Raw genomic sequence first — 13,674 nt, forward strand, 5'->3', positions numbered from 1 at the left:
AGTCATCTAATTACTCAGAATTTCATGGTTGTAGTATTCTAAATATTCTAAGCTTCCGGGGCCTCTTTTATGCTACGAATACGATAAAAGAATATTCAACTCTGCATTATATTCCTCTATTGTACGTATTTTATTGATTCGAATTTACATTCATTGATGCGGTTAGAAGGTGATTGTTCATTGTGTATGGGTGTGATGAATAATAGTTGGCCGATTTCATCCATAGCTTCGATGAATTACCTGGTAGTGGTCGTACAGCAGATTGGTGATAAGATTGTTCAGTTTGACTATAAAAGCATGACGTTTGGCACACAGTCAGTCATGGGAAAGATATTTGGCTATAGGGCCATCGCAGATTTGTTCTTTCAAAATAAATCATAGAATAACAAGCAATTTTCAAAACTGTCCAAGTGGCGGCCATTGCCAATTATCCTGTGATTTTTTTTCAAAGGACAATTCTGCGATATTTTTTATAGTCAAATATCTTTCTCATTATATGCTCTGACTGTGTGCGGCAATCTGCTTGACTAGGCCTATAGGTTTAGGGAACTATGCAAAACTTAGCGATGTATTTCATGTTTTGAAAAAAACAGGTTCTTTTTTCTTGTTAACAAGATGTGCATTTGATTTAGTTCAAATCTTAAATAGTGGCTAGGCGTTTTTGTTTATTCCTTTCCCTTTCAGCTATTTTGCCATGAGTTAAACGGTTTTGCGGACGGATGGTGTAGTCAAATCCCTATCGCCCTCATGCAGTGATTCCTGCATGTGATCATAATAACATGATCTACAACATGGGAATCACCAGGATTTTTCCTGGGGGCGCAAAGCACATTCCCCCCCCCAAAAAAAAAAATCCTCGTACTATCTCTAGCACATTCTCTATTTATCATTTTTCGAGGGTGGGCGGGGAACATTTGCCCATGCACCCCACCCCCATTTACATATAGACGCCCCCCCCCCCCCGCGACGCCCATGATCTACACAGGAAGCACGCCTCAGGTGCAGAAATCCTAGTTCATGCATCAACATTTTTACTCTCTTAAAAGTTAGTATGTTCTATTTTCTATTTTGGACCTCTATTTTTTTTGGGGGGGGGACAGGTTTTTCCATGGTTTTCCAAGGTTTCCTGCCTCTCTGCATTTGCGACTCTGATAGAAGGCGGGAACCAGTCAACCGTGCAAGAACTGATTTTCATTTGTCGGGCCGAGAATATTATTCGAAATAGGCCAATTTTTTGGAGTTCAATGTCTCATTTCAAAATGAATAGGTCTAACTACATTAAGAGTACATCTTCATTGATAGTGCATGTTCCAGGTAAAAACTAGACCCCTGTGAAATCTGATCATGTTTTGTTGCTTCTAACTCTAATCTAGTCTCATTGTTATTATGTACCGAGACGACGCGCAATATTACCAAGGGTGGTATATTGTGATACACCTTATACTGCACCTATCTCATTTGTCTTTTGGTTTCCTATCATCTGCTTCTGGGGCGTATCCAGATGAGGTTTGGGAACAATTGGAACTTTTCTCAAACTGTTTAAACATATCTCCGTCTCTGATAGTGATTGGTTTAGTAGTGCTGTGACGTTCATATTGACAGGAGGTTTTATTGGTCAATGTTTGCTGAGGGTTAATATGACGCACCTAGTGGTGTTTGTCAGCTTGCGTGATTGGTCGTATGTTGTTATGACGCAAGTATTACGCAGGTCGTATTTTGAAAATCCTGGTATTTTCCAGGTACGTGTTGACCAGTTAAAGCGCATGACAATAAACCCAACCTGTCTGGACGTCATTATGATCCATTGACTGGCGCGGCAGGTCTTCCCCTAATCCACCTGTCAATAGAATGCCTTGTCTGACAATCGATAACCAAACACAGCTCACACTGCATAAAAGCTCCGGTCTTGCTCCGTCCTGTCCATAACAATTTCATCCATATCGAGTAAGCTTCAGACAAGAGACGATCAGATTGACAAATCATCTCAGATCTTCGGTGGATGTTGGAAGGAATCGAGTGAACGAGAACAGTCACGTAAAAAGGTAAGCATGGTCTATTGCGCTGACGACTATCTTCACAATGTGTGTTACTGAGGGGAATTTAGACAGCCATGCATGATAAAAAAATAGGGGTGCAGACCAAAATAAAGAAAAAACCAGTGAAAAAATTAAACACGACCAATTTTTGATTTTCTTTTTTCGACTACAACAGTACTAAAAATAGAAGGCGCGAAAATAAAAATAAAATGTGAATCGTAATGTTTATATAAACATCGACTTAACCAACTGCTTAAGTGAATCGACACCAAAACAATATAGATAAAGTAATATAGCTATATGATCGATACTTACAATGTTTGTGATAACTTCTAATTAGGATGTTGCTTCAAAATATAATGTCTGTGTGATGCCTCAAAATCGAGAACGATAAAAATGATCAATTTTGGAGATAAATTTAAATGACATTTTTTATTTCTGAAAAAAAACTTGAATTATATAATTTTTTAAAATTTTCCTTGAAAACAGGGACTTTCCATTACACATATAAAAGTTTGAATAAGAGGTGTGCACAGGTTACTTTTCGGAAGAAGTTTTTTTTAAAATTCATTTTCGATTATGTTCTCGTTGCTGCTTGATTTGAGGTTCCGAAATACTATTAATACTGTTTTATTAATTCATTCATTGGAAGAAAAAGAATCACATTAAATTCGTGTATCGCTTAGGAACGACAATCTACATGTAGATGGTATATTTATCCTTTGGGAATTTCATTTATCGGTATCAAGAAACACTTAAATTTTCAGTTCACAAACAGCCGAGTGTAATTTTTCCGATTTAATTCTCTTCAGGTTAAGATGCTACGAACCATGTTAATGTGTGTTGGGTTCCTGCTAGTCTACTCCTCATTGGCCAACGCATGCTACACATGTGGAAGTACAACAAACATCAGGAACCAGTGGCCTGGTAACTTTGATGCCGAGTTCTCAATTTCCATCACGAATTCAGTATCTGGAGGCTGGAACCTGGAACTACAGTTCTCCAAACCAGTCACAAGCCTTCAGGTGGGTATACTGTAGATATAGGAATTGATATGATGCAATTCATAGCGAACTTCTCTTACCAAAAGACGAATGAAATAATATGACAATGAGTATTCATCAAACTTTATCCACCGTTCCCACTAAAAGCAAGCCGTAACGTTATGTCACGTCTTCTTGTAGTTCGTTATCCCTGAACTGCACTGTCCCGATAACAGAATTGAATCGTCATATTTTAAGAAACAAAACAACTCCCTTAATTCGACACTTCATTTGTCTCTCTTTTCTTTAATAAAGTGTCCCATTAATTGGAATCTTAATTATATACCGTCCGTGTTTTGTTTTAGCAACACAATGTGTCTAGCAATGCAATATTTATTGACTTGTGAATTAGACTTTGATCGTGAAAAATCGGCCCATAATTAGTTATGGAATGATAATCTGTCAAAAGCAGACGCTGCTGGGCAGAGGTTGAAATTGAGATAGGGCCAAAAAAATGCTGCTGGGGTAATTTTTTTTTCTTCTAAATTTTGCATATTTGCAATCTTGATCATGTCTAAAATATGCTGTAAAAGTTTGAAACCCTAATTTGAACCCCAAGTGTAGTATTTTTGATGATTTGTTAAGGTAAATCAGTTGAAGAAATGTCACTTGAAACAGGTCTTAAAATAGACCCCAAGCTTGAACTGCCATTTTCTCCATTTTCTACTTTTCGACACTATGAACTTCAAAATAGCATAAGTTTGCCCAGGAATGACTGATTTCAAAAATTAAACCACCTACAGGAAACTGTACATATTCTAACAAATCTCATTTTGAACCTATGCCCAGAAAAGTCTGATTTTGACAGAACAGGTAATTTTTCGACTTGTGTCAAGAAGTGTGCGACGGTTGCAAACCCCGACTTAGTTGAAGAACACGGATCATGTTCCGGAGGATACCAAACACTCGGGACACCATACCCGCAAAGAACGCATACATATCAATTTTGAATTTAATACCTAAATATTTGTGATACTTTGAAAATGTATTGCTTATAACTAGAATGTTTTATATTGCATATGCCGGTATGTCTCAATTTTTAGTCTGAGTGCAGTCCGCCATTGAGCATAATGCTTGCTTGCTTTGTCCAAACTTGTAATTTTCATCCCATTTTCCTTTTATATTCGAAACAGATTTGGAGAGCAAATATCAAGAGCACTACCGGCGACTCCACTCTGTACATCCTGAAGAACAAAAGATGGAACCGAAACCTGTCCCCAGGACAGAACCTAGCCATGAGCTTCCTCGGTCAGTTTGACGGTCAAGCTCCCAGCTTTACTGTCCGTCTACTTGACCAGGCAGATTGTGGTCAATGTTCGGACCGCGCAGTTATTCGCACCACACCACGTCCAGCAGTTGCCACTCCCCTGGGCTGCAGAACCTGCTGTTCTTCGGCTCAAATCACCCACGAATGGCCAGGAAACTTCGACGGAGAGTTCATCTTACCGATCGAGAATGAGGTGACCGGTGGATGGGTGGTAGAGCTTCTGTTCACCGAACCAGTTTCAAATCTTCAGGTATTTTGGACTTTTTCGTATTACAAAAATCCTCTTGACGACGATTCTTTTCATGGGATCTCTACTTTCGAATACAAAATGATTCTTAAATACCTTGAATCTTTGTCACAGGTTTATGACGCCGAAATTACTGACATCTTGAATGGAGGTAAAATTTACAGACTGAGGAACAAGAACTATAATGCTGACCTCGCTGCGGGGACTGTAAACACCCAAAGGTTTCAGGCTTCTACGACAGTTACTCCTAGCTTCACTGCTCACATAGTCGGTCAACCAGAGTGTTGCCAAGACGATCCAACATCCTGCCAAGCGTCTACAACAGTCCCACCACCCACAACTGAACTAGACACCAATGAACCAACAACTTCTGCTTCAAATTTTGAATGCCCAACTACGAATGTTGTGGACGAGTGGCCGGGAAACTTCAAAGGCGAGATGGTGATCCCAATTAGGAATCAGGTTTCTGGTGGGTGGACGATGGAACTCAAGTTTTCAGATCCAGTTGTCAACCTACAGGTTAGTATATCTATGAAGTTTATGCAAAACGAAATATGTAATTATATGTTTTGCTTGCTTCATCTGACTGCTCCAGCTGGCTTGTTTGGTGCATGATCACTTCTTTTATACAACTTTCATGGTTGTTTCATGCCTCTTTGCTTACTTTCATTTTATTCATTCATTATTACTTTGGGCAACTTTTCAGTTTTGCCAGTGTTTTACGTTGTCTTTTCCCTCTCAGGTATACCGAGCTGATGTTGTCAGTATTCTCAACGGAGGCAAGACGTACATTATCAAGAACAAAGACTACAATGCTGATCAGTCAGTGGGCACCGTCTTCCGGGAACAATTCCAAGCCTCAGCTGCAAACACACCTACGTTCACTACTCGTATGATTGGCCAACCCGATTGTTCCGATGGAAATGCTTCAACAGAAAATCCTACGGCACTCCCAACAAAACTCTCCACTGAACTTCCAACAGAACTTCCCACAGAACTTCCTACTGAGCGTCGCACTGTACCTGCCACAGACCTTCCAACAGAACTTCCTACTGAGCGTCGCACTGTACCTGCCACAGACCTTCCAACAGAACTTCCCACTGAGCGTCGCACCGTACCTGCCACAGAACTTCCAACAGAACTTCCCACTGAGCGTCGCACTGTATCTGCCACAGAACTTCCCACGGTACTTCCCACAGAACCTCGTACCACACAGCCGATATCCGAGCAGACAACTTCTCCAATCAGCAAAGCCTCAACGCCAGGCCCATCAATTACTGTGAAACCCGTTGAGACAACACGCGTCACGCAAACTCATTCGTCAGGTAATGCAAAATGTATATTGTTCTGAAAATTTAGAGCTCCTTACAATGAATGAGTTCCCCTTACATTTCTGATGTTTGTATTTTGTTTTTTAGCTCCCTACGACTATGCTGAAGTGATTCATAAGTCCATCTTGTTCTATGAGGCACAGCGATCAGGACCTTTACCACCCGATAACCGCATACTCTGGAGATCTGACAGCACTTTGAATGACATGGGACTTAATGGAGAAGACTTGACTGGCGGATGGTTTGATGGTGAGAATACAACTAATATTCGTTGTCGTCGATTCTTTACGATAGTCACAACCATTGCAACGACAAGGAAAGGGATGCAGGGTATTTAAGCCGATAGTGGGAGAAGGGAATGCTTGATTCTTTCGAAATGCCGAAGATGAGTGTGTATGTTTATAACAACTGTAATATGTCCGTCTACAGCTGGAGACCACGTGAAATTTGGTTTTCCCATGGCATCGACTGTAACTATTCTTGCCTGGGGCTTAGTCGAGTACCGTGACGCCTACCTTGCATCAGGGGAATTAGACAACATGCTGGATTGCATCAAGTGGGCAACTGACTACTTCCTAAAATGCCACACTGGACAATATGAATTCTACGGACAGGTAAGATTCACGATATAACACAGATGATCAAATCTCAAAATCAGTCAATAAAAACCTATTTCGATTTTTTAATTCCATTCGGCTATCTTCCCTAGTATTCCAAAACTGTTGTTACTTTAATGTATTATTCAGGTTGGTGACGGCAACCTTGATCATGCGTACTGGGGTCGACCAGAAGACATGACGATAAGCCGACCTGCCTTTAAGATCACAGCTGCTAACCCTGGGACTGAGGTTGTTGCTGAAACAGCTGCAGCGTTGGCTGCTTCCAGCATTGCCTTTAGGCAAACAGGTAAGATAAAGCTTATTGCATGTTCTGTTGCACATTGTCACTTCAAAGATTACATAAAAAAAATATTTTAAAAAATATTGAGGTAACAGTCACCAGTGAGGGTATGGGTTGGCGAATATCATGCAGTAAAATGACGCCACGAGAACTGATGTGTTTGGTTTGTGGGCCATTCCACTCTACCAAGGAAGGGATCATATTTTAGCCTGCCAGACTGGCGTTAACATTTGCACCATTGATTTTTATATAAAATGTGATTCACAGCAACTTTATAAACATTTCTCTACAAATAACTTTGCAGATCCAACTTACGCCGAAGAACTTCTTCAGAATGCGATAGAACTGTACGCTTTCGCTGACCAATACAAAGGAACTTACACCAATGCTATTTCTAACGCTGCTAGTTTCTATAAGTAAGTCTTCATCTTTCCAAAGCTACTCTATTAATTATGTTATTGATTCTAGTTTTTTTATGGATGCATTTCCTGCTGCTTTTTTTGTCTACCATTTTACCTCAAGTTTGTTAAGTGCAATTTGCAATTAAAACTAAATGTTACTTTGTATGGCATTAGTTTAAATTGCGTATATTTTTAGATTGGCCCCCGTGAAATTAGTCGAGTAGTTCATCTGGTTCTTTTCTGTTCATCAATAGTTCTCATAGTGGTTACGGTGATGAGTTAGCATGGAGTGCAGCATGGTTGGCCCGTGCTACCGGCGACAACAGCTATCTGACGGCGGCAACTAACCACTATGATGCCTTCCATATCGGAGATGGCACACCCTGGGCATTTTCCTGGGATGATAAGAAAGCTGGAGTTATGGTACGTGGTTCTACGTTTTGCAAACAAACAATATTGGTTCATAACAAAAAGACAATTAATCAAGAGGATTCTCACTTTTTAAAATCCCCAAACGAGAAATGATCTCAACATCAGAAGCACTGTGTGGTCTTTTCGATCTTTCGATCTGAGCCAGAAACGTAAAGATGAGTCAAGATTGAAGCATTGGGGGATGTTGTGTTCACGTGCTCTGCATCCTACGGATGATGACTTTTGTTTTCTAAAACTGTTGTAATATTTCTAATATTGCAGATGCTGATGTACCAACTGACTGGTGCTACTCGTTATCAGACTGCCATCACCAATTACTTGAATAGCTGGCAACCAGGGAACATCCAGTACACACCGAAGGGACTAGCATGGAGGGACCAGTGGGGAACTAACCGTTATGCAGGTACTTTAACTGTTGTCAAAATAATCGTTTATTTCACAGGTTACTAATGTACAGGGTGAGTAAAAAAAAAAGCGAAACCCAAATGTCGGGACTATTGTTTTAATGAAGTTCTGCATGTAGCACTTTGAAAATCTAAGGTGTAAAAGCCCAATTCATAAGGTTTCTTTTAGTACAAGAATGCAAATCACTCATGTACTTTTCAAGTAACGGAATTTTAAACATGACCACCGTCTTAAAGTTCTATCCACGGATCACAAAAAAGGTATGCACTTTTAGCAAAACTCTATGTGATTTGTTTTCGTTTTGCTGACAGTGCATACCTTTGTTCGTGATCCGAGTATATATCTTTAAAACGGTGGTTGTGTTTAAAATTCTGTAACTTGAAAAGTATATAATTGATTTGAATGAATCTTGTGCTAAACTAATCGTTATGAATTGGGCTTTCGTATCCTAGATTTTGAAAGGGCTACATGCAGAACTTCGCTACAACAATGGTCCCGACATTTGGGTTTTGCTTTTTTGACTCACCCTCGTATTTCAAGAACATACATAAAATATAGAATTATAACCAAAATGAGTTATTTGCTTCTTATATTTGTTGACAGCCAACACTGCCTTCCTTGCTCTGGTTGCTGCACACGAAGGAATCGAAGTAAGGAAATACCAAGACTTTGCCAAGCAGCAGATTAACTACATGTTGGGTGATGGTGGCAGAAGTTTCGTAGTAGGCTTTGGCAATAATCCGCCGCATTCCCCGCACCATCGAGCAAGGTAACTTATGGCTTACAATCAATCCAATTATTTCTGAAAATTGTGCAGTGTCAGCTGTTTTCTTGTCTGTTCAATGTGTCTGAGACTTAATGACGTTACGCTTTGTTTACAAGTGTGGTTTCCTATGTGGTAGACGGTCCCTGTATTTGTCTGGCATCCCGACTTCGCTCCAATAAGAAAGCGCATGTAAACAAAGTCATTAGGCCTACGTCATTGAGTCTCAGGTCTATTGAATTGGGAGTACAAAGAACATTTCACGATTCACACAGTTCTAAATAGAGTAACACTGTCCTCCCCTTTGCATTGTGGGTTACTATTACGGAACGATATGAAATTTAACCATTTTCATATCTGTCAGAGTAATGCGAGGCACTTGTCCTTAAATCTGATCTTTTTGTCTTGATATTGTGCCTTTTTTAACTGTATAGTGTAAATCAAAAAAAGAGGACACCCAAATATCGGGACCACTGTTTTAAGGAAGTTCTGCATGTATCACTATCAAAATCTAGAATATAAAAACCCAATAATTAAGCTTTCTTTTAGTACAAGAATCTTTCAAGTCACTCATGTACTTTTCAAGATATGGAGTTTTAATCACAACCACCGTTTTAAAGTTCTATCCAAGGATCACAAAAAAGTGAAGTATTCTTGGAGCAAACAAAAACAAATAACATGGAAAATGGGTGTGATTTGTTCTGGTTTTGCTGAAAGAACACACACTTTTTTGTGATCCGTGGACAGAACTTTTAAACGGTGCGGGTGTAAGAAAATCCGTAGATTTTGATGGTACATGCAGAACTTTGTTAAGAAAATGGTCTTGCATTTTTTTTATTTTTTTTAACTCACCCTATTCTTTATATTATTTTCATTATTTTTGTCGTGGGGTTAACTGAGCCTGATTTTCATATTTGTTTGTTTAACTTTCATTTTTATTCCAGCTCTTGTCCAGACATGCCCGCGCCCTGTGGTTCGAGCAACCTGGAAGACCCTAACCCTAACCCCCAAGTGTTAGAGGGCGCCCTTGTCGGTGGGCCAGACGTTAATGATGGTTTCGTCAATAACCGGCGGGACTACATTCAGAACGAGGTAGCGACCGATTACAACGCTGGTTTCCAGTCAGCTCTGGCAGGTCAGTAATAATAAAGACAGTTTTTTGTTTATTTGAGGCAAAGAAATTCTTTTTACTAAAGTGTCTCAGAATGCTTCAAATAGCCTTGTACTTTACGGTGACATAAAATTTTCCAAAAGGGCTTGTACAGGGTGAGTAAAAAAAGTGAAACCCAAATGCCTATGCGATTTGTTTTCGTTTTGCTGAAAGAACACTAACATTCTTGTGATCCGTGGATAGAACTTTAAAACGGCGGTTGGGTGTTAAATTCCGTAACTTGAAAAGTACATAAGTGATTTGAATGATTCTTGCACTAAAAGGAAGCATATAAATTGGGCTTTCGTATCCTAGATTTTGAAGTGCTACATGAAGAATTTCACTGAAACAATGGTCCCGACATTTGGGTTTCGCTTTTTTTGACTAACCCTGTATAGACTTGATTCAAGTTAACTTGACGGTTGTCGTACCTAGTTGCTGCAGTCGATTGGTTGATCCCATCAACAATGATGTTTACGATTCCTTGGACCAATCTTACGCAAGGTCATTGCCTCATCTCTCATCGTTAATTATCATTGTTTCTCATTATATTCCTCACTACATGTATATGATCCTATTAGGCCTAATGTCTGTTTCTAAGTTTGTTACTAATGTATCTCAGAATGCATCAAATAGCCTTGTATTTTACCAAGCTGTATAGTCTTGATTCAAGAAGTTAACTTGACGGTTGTCCTACCTAGTTGCTGCAGTCGATTGGTTGATCCCACCAATAATGATCTTTAAGAGTCTTTGAACCAATCTTATACGCAAGGTCATTTCATCAACTCTCATCAATAATTCTCATTTATTTAACTTGATTTTTTTCCGATTAATAACGATTTGTTTGTTCTTTCTTGTTGCGTTTCTCAGGTTTGAAATTGTTGGACATCAATGGCCTATATTAGACGGCACAGGGACGGCCCCTCTTCATTCGATGCAAGGTGTGACTGACAAACAGGGTTCGATTATATAGGATAAGTCCCAACATGAGTCAAACATCCGGAAGCTGTGAATTAAATCATCAGTTTTATCTTAAAGACGGTTAAAAAGATTTTGCGGTCATTTTGAACGCCTTGATTCATTTTATTATCAAGCTCATTGAATTGCGAAACGAAATAGCAGAAATTACAACCCTCTGAACGTACAGTGTACAAATACTGCGTCAAATAATAACAGTTCGAAATTTGTAGAGTAGTTATTATTCCATAAAAGTGAGTGGATGTGTCTCAATCAAAAGCGAATAAATATTGTATTGGTGGGAAAATATAGATTTAAAAACAAGATCTTTTTTTCGGGATGAGACTCTAATTAAAATCCCTCTTGCTTAAAATAGCAAGAGGGAGGAAAATTTAACGCGATCCCTTTTCTGTGTAGGCTATTCAACCGAGCACGCAGCATACGTTTCACATGGACTTCATAAGCCGGTTACAACATCGGTGTCGTGTAGTAAACTCGCAGCAACCGTGTAGAATTTCTTGTTTAGATCAAAAGAAACAACGTTATTTTGCTGTAATTGTAACAGATTCGTTCAACGATTTGAATAGGAGTTAATTTTATGAATCAGCTGTACTTTTTGTATTTATAAAGAATGTACAGTGTCAGGCGCCACTTCTTTGCGTGTGTTTGTACAATATGGAGAGTCAAATGCATTTTCAAAGTATTTACTAACAAATTGTAAATATTTCTCAGTCCCAGATTCTATTTTTTCCCCCAACATTATTATTGAGATGTCAAATTGGCCAGGATGCAACGTTCTTTCTGTGTATACATGTATATAAGTGTTGTTAAGTGGGTATATTTAGTGTACGCATGTACTGTTAACCGCGGGCGGTCCAGATTTAGAATTAATTAAATTAAAAGCAACAAAACAATTAAACATTGAATCATATCAGGAACTAATGACCGAGAATTGGTCACTCGGTTCTGGCATAGATTATGTTTCAAAGATCAATGAGATTTTGTAATTAAAAGTTTATCTTTTGAGATAGTGATGAATATTTGATTAAATATAGCACTGTATTTACCTCTTCAACTTGAAGTCATGTTTCATTCCGTATACCGTGCATTTGTCACTTTTAAGCGGTATAGGTCATAATGATACGATAATACGAAAAGGGAATATGAAACTGTTTTGAGTATTTTATGAAATCAAATTAGGAGACAGGGTAACCCCTACAAACTATTAACAATTTTCTTCAAACTTTGAATACCTGTTGAGTGTAAACTTTAACAGTAAAGTTCTTGTGCATATGTCTGGTACTTAGATTGTACGTTATACTGATAGTAATAGCGGCCGTTCCATTTCATCTTTGTAATTCTGGACACAAGGAATGTGTAAACGAAATTTCAGCTTCCTCCATAAGGTAAACATATGAAAACATTGTTGTATTTGTTTGGCTACGGCAGCAGAAGTCGTCGTACGCGTACGCAATGAAGACGTTGCAATTGTCCAGCGCAGCCTGGGCCCGGCTGTGGTGTATATAACAACGCTTATTGAAGAGACAGGGTACCACGTATAAGCTAAAATATGGCCCATGAACATGAACACAAAAAAGTCTGGAAATATCGCCGGGAAAAAAGTCACAAAATTGGACCATTTTAACTGTTTATTTCGTTAAAAAGGTATTTATTAATTGGATTAACAGTGTGAGGATCCGGTCTTCACTGCGTGATAATGACCGGGTTTGGGGGTGACCCCCAAACCCGGTCATTATCACCATGAAGCTATACGCAGTGAAGACCGGCTCCTCACACTGTTATTCCCTTATTAATATTTTTTTTAATACAAGAATCATTCAAATCGCTCTTGTACTTTTCAAGTTAAGGAAATTTTAAACACAAGCACCGTTTTAAAGGTTTAACCACTGATTACACCAAATTAAGTGTTATTTCAGCAAAACGAAAACAATTCTCACCTGTATGTGAATAGACCGTTATCATGTTGCGGCCATCTTGATTTTTTTCCATTCAAATCAACGTGGCCAAAGCGAGGCTGGAAGGAGAATAGTCTGGTTCCTTTTTGCACAAAAAACCACAATATCATTCAGTACTTATATTGGATACAGGGAACATGACTGAAATGGTGGCAGCATGATAAAAGTCTGTTGTTGTCGTTTTGCTAAATAACGTTCACTTACCTAATCAAAATCATTGTTCAAACAAACACAGTACGGTAAAATATTGTGTATCGATAGAAACGTGTCGTTGTTGACCCCGCAAATTGGGGGTTTCCATTCGAATTTCATTAAAGTTTGGCTTTATTTTCATGATTTTTTTCATGATTTTTTTCTGGGGACTTTTGGAGAGAGTCTTATTACTTGGAATTTCATGGGAATAGTTTTCTTAACATACTCAACAACCTCTATATCGCACCAATTTGTTTTAATAACATTGGGTTGGCCGACGACAGGCATTGCAACGGACAGCGGCAGCGGAACGCTTTTCAAACTGGCGGGGTGGCATCACCAAAAAAGGGCACTTGCTCAGAAAATAAGGCACCTTCCGTCGGTGTGAAAGAGGGAAACATTGTAAAACTATTTTCCTTCACATTGCAAGGAATACATGTTACCCTGAAAAAATTTACTAACACATTGATATACACATTTTAAAACGGTTGCGTTTAACTTTAAACAATCTTAATTCCCTTACTCAAACAAATTACAGTGTAGGCCTATTCCTGAAATAGTCTCAATATAGCCG

The 13,674-nt window shown here is 38.9% G+C and overlaps 1 protein-coding gene across 1 annotated transcript; it reads left to right on the forward strand.

The window, feature by feature from the left end:
* The first annotated feature begins 1,906 nt into the window (after positions 1–1,906).
* Positions 1,907–12,007, forward strand: LOC119728653. Its single transcript, XM_038200962.1, has 14 exons — positions 1,907–2,042; positions 2,849–3,061; positions 4,213–4,596; positions 4,708–5,112; positions 5,336–5,918; positions 6,012–6,173; positions 6,354–6,538; positions 6,671–6,830; positions 7,129–7,240; positions 7,480–7,648; positions 7,919–8,060; positions 8,666–8,831; positions 9,770–9,960; positions 10,846–12,007. Exons 2-14 carry the CDS (start codon positions 2,855–2,857, stop codon positions 10,878–10,880), a joined length of 2,901 nt encoding a protein of 966 aa, XP_038056890.1. The 5' UTR covers positions 1,907–2,042; positions 2,849–2,854; the 3' UTR covers positions 10,881–12,007.
* Positions 12,008–13,674: the final 1,667 nt, after the last annotated feature.

This window comes from Patiria miniata, unplaced genomic scaffold (assembly GCF_015706575.1).
Source record: "Patiria miniata isolate m_02_andy unplaced genomic scaffold, ASM1570657v1 HiC_scaffold_20, whole genome shotgun sequence".
NCBI lineage: Eukaryota > Metazoa > Echinodermata > Asteroidea > Valvatida > Asterinidae > Patiria > Patiria miniata.

Excerpts from the sequence above, each read along its gene's own strand:
- LOC119728653 (XM_038200962.1), top strand. The coding sequence starts at position 2,855 with ATGCTACGAACCATGTTAATGTGTGTTGGGTTCCTGCTAGTCTACTCC. Across the intron at positions 8,061-8,665 it reads GGGAACTAACCGTTATGCAG|CCAACACTGCCTTCCTTGCT; the intron begins GTACTTTAACTG and ends ATTTGTTGACAG. Across the intron at positions 9,961-10,845 it reads TTTCCAGTCAGCTCTGGCAG|GTTTGAAATTGTTGGACATC; the intron begins GTCAGTAATAAT and ends TGCGTTTCTCAG.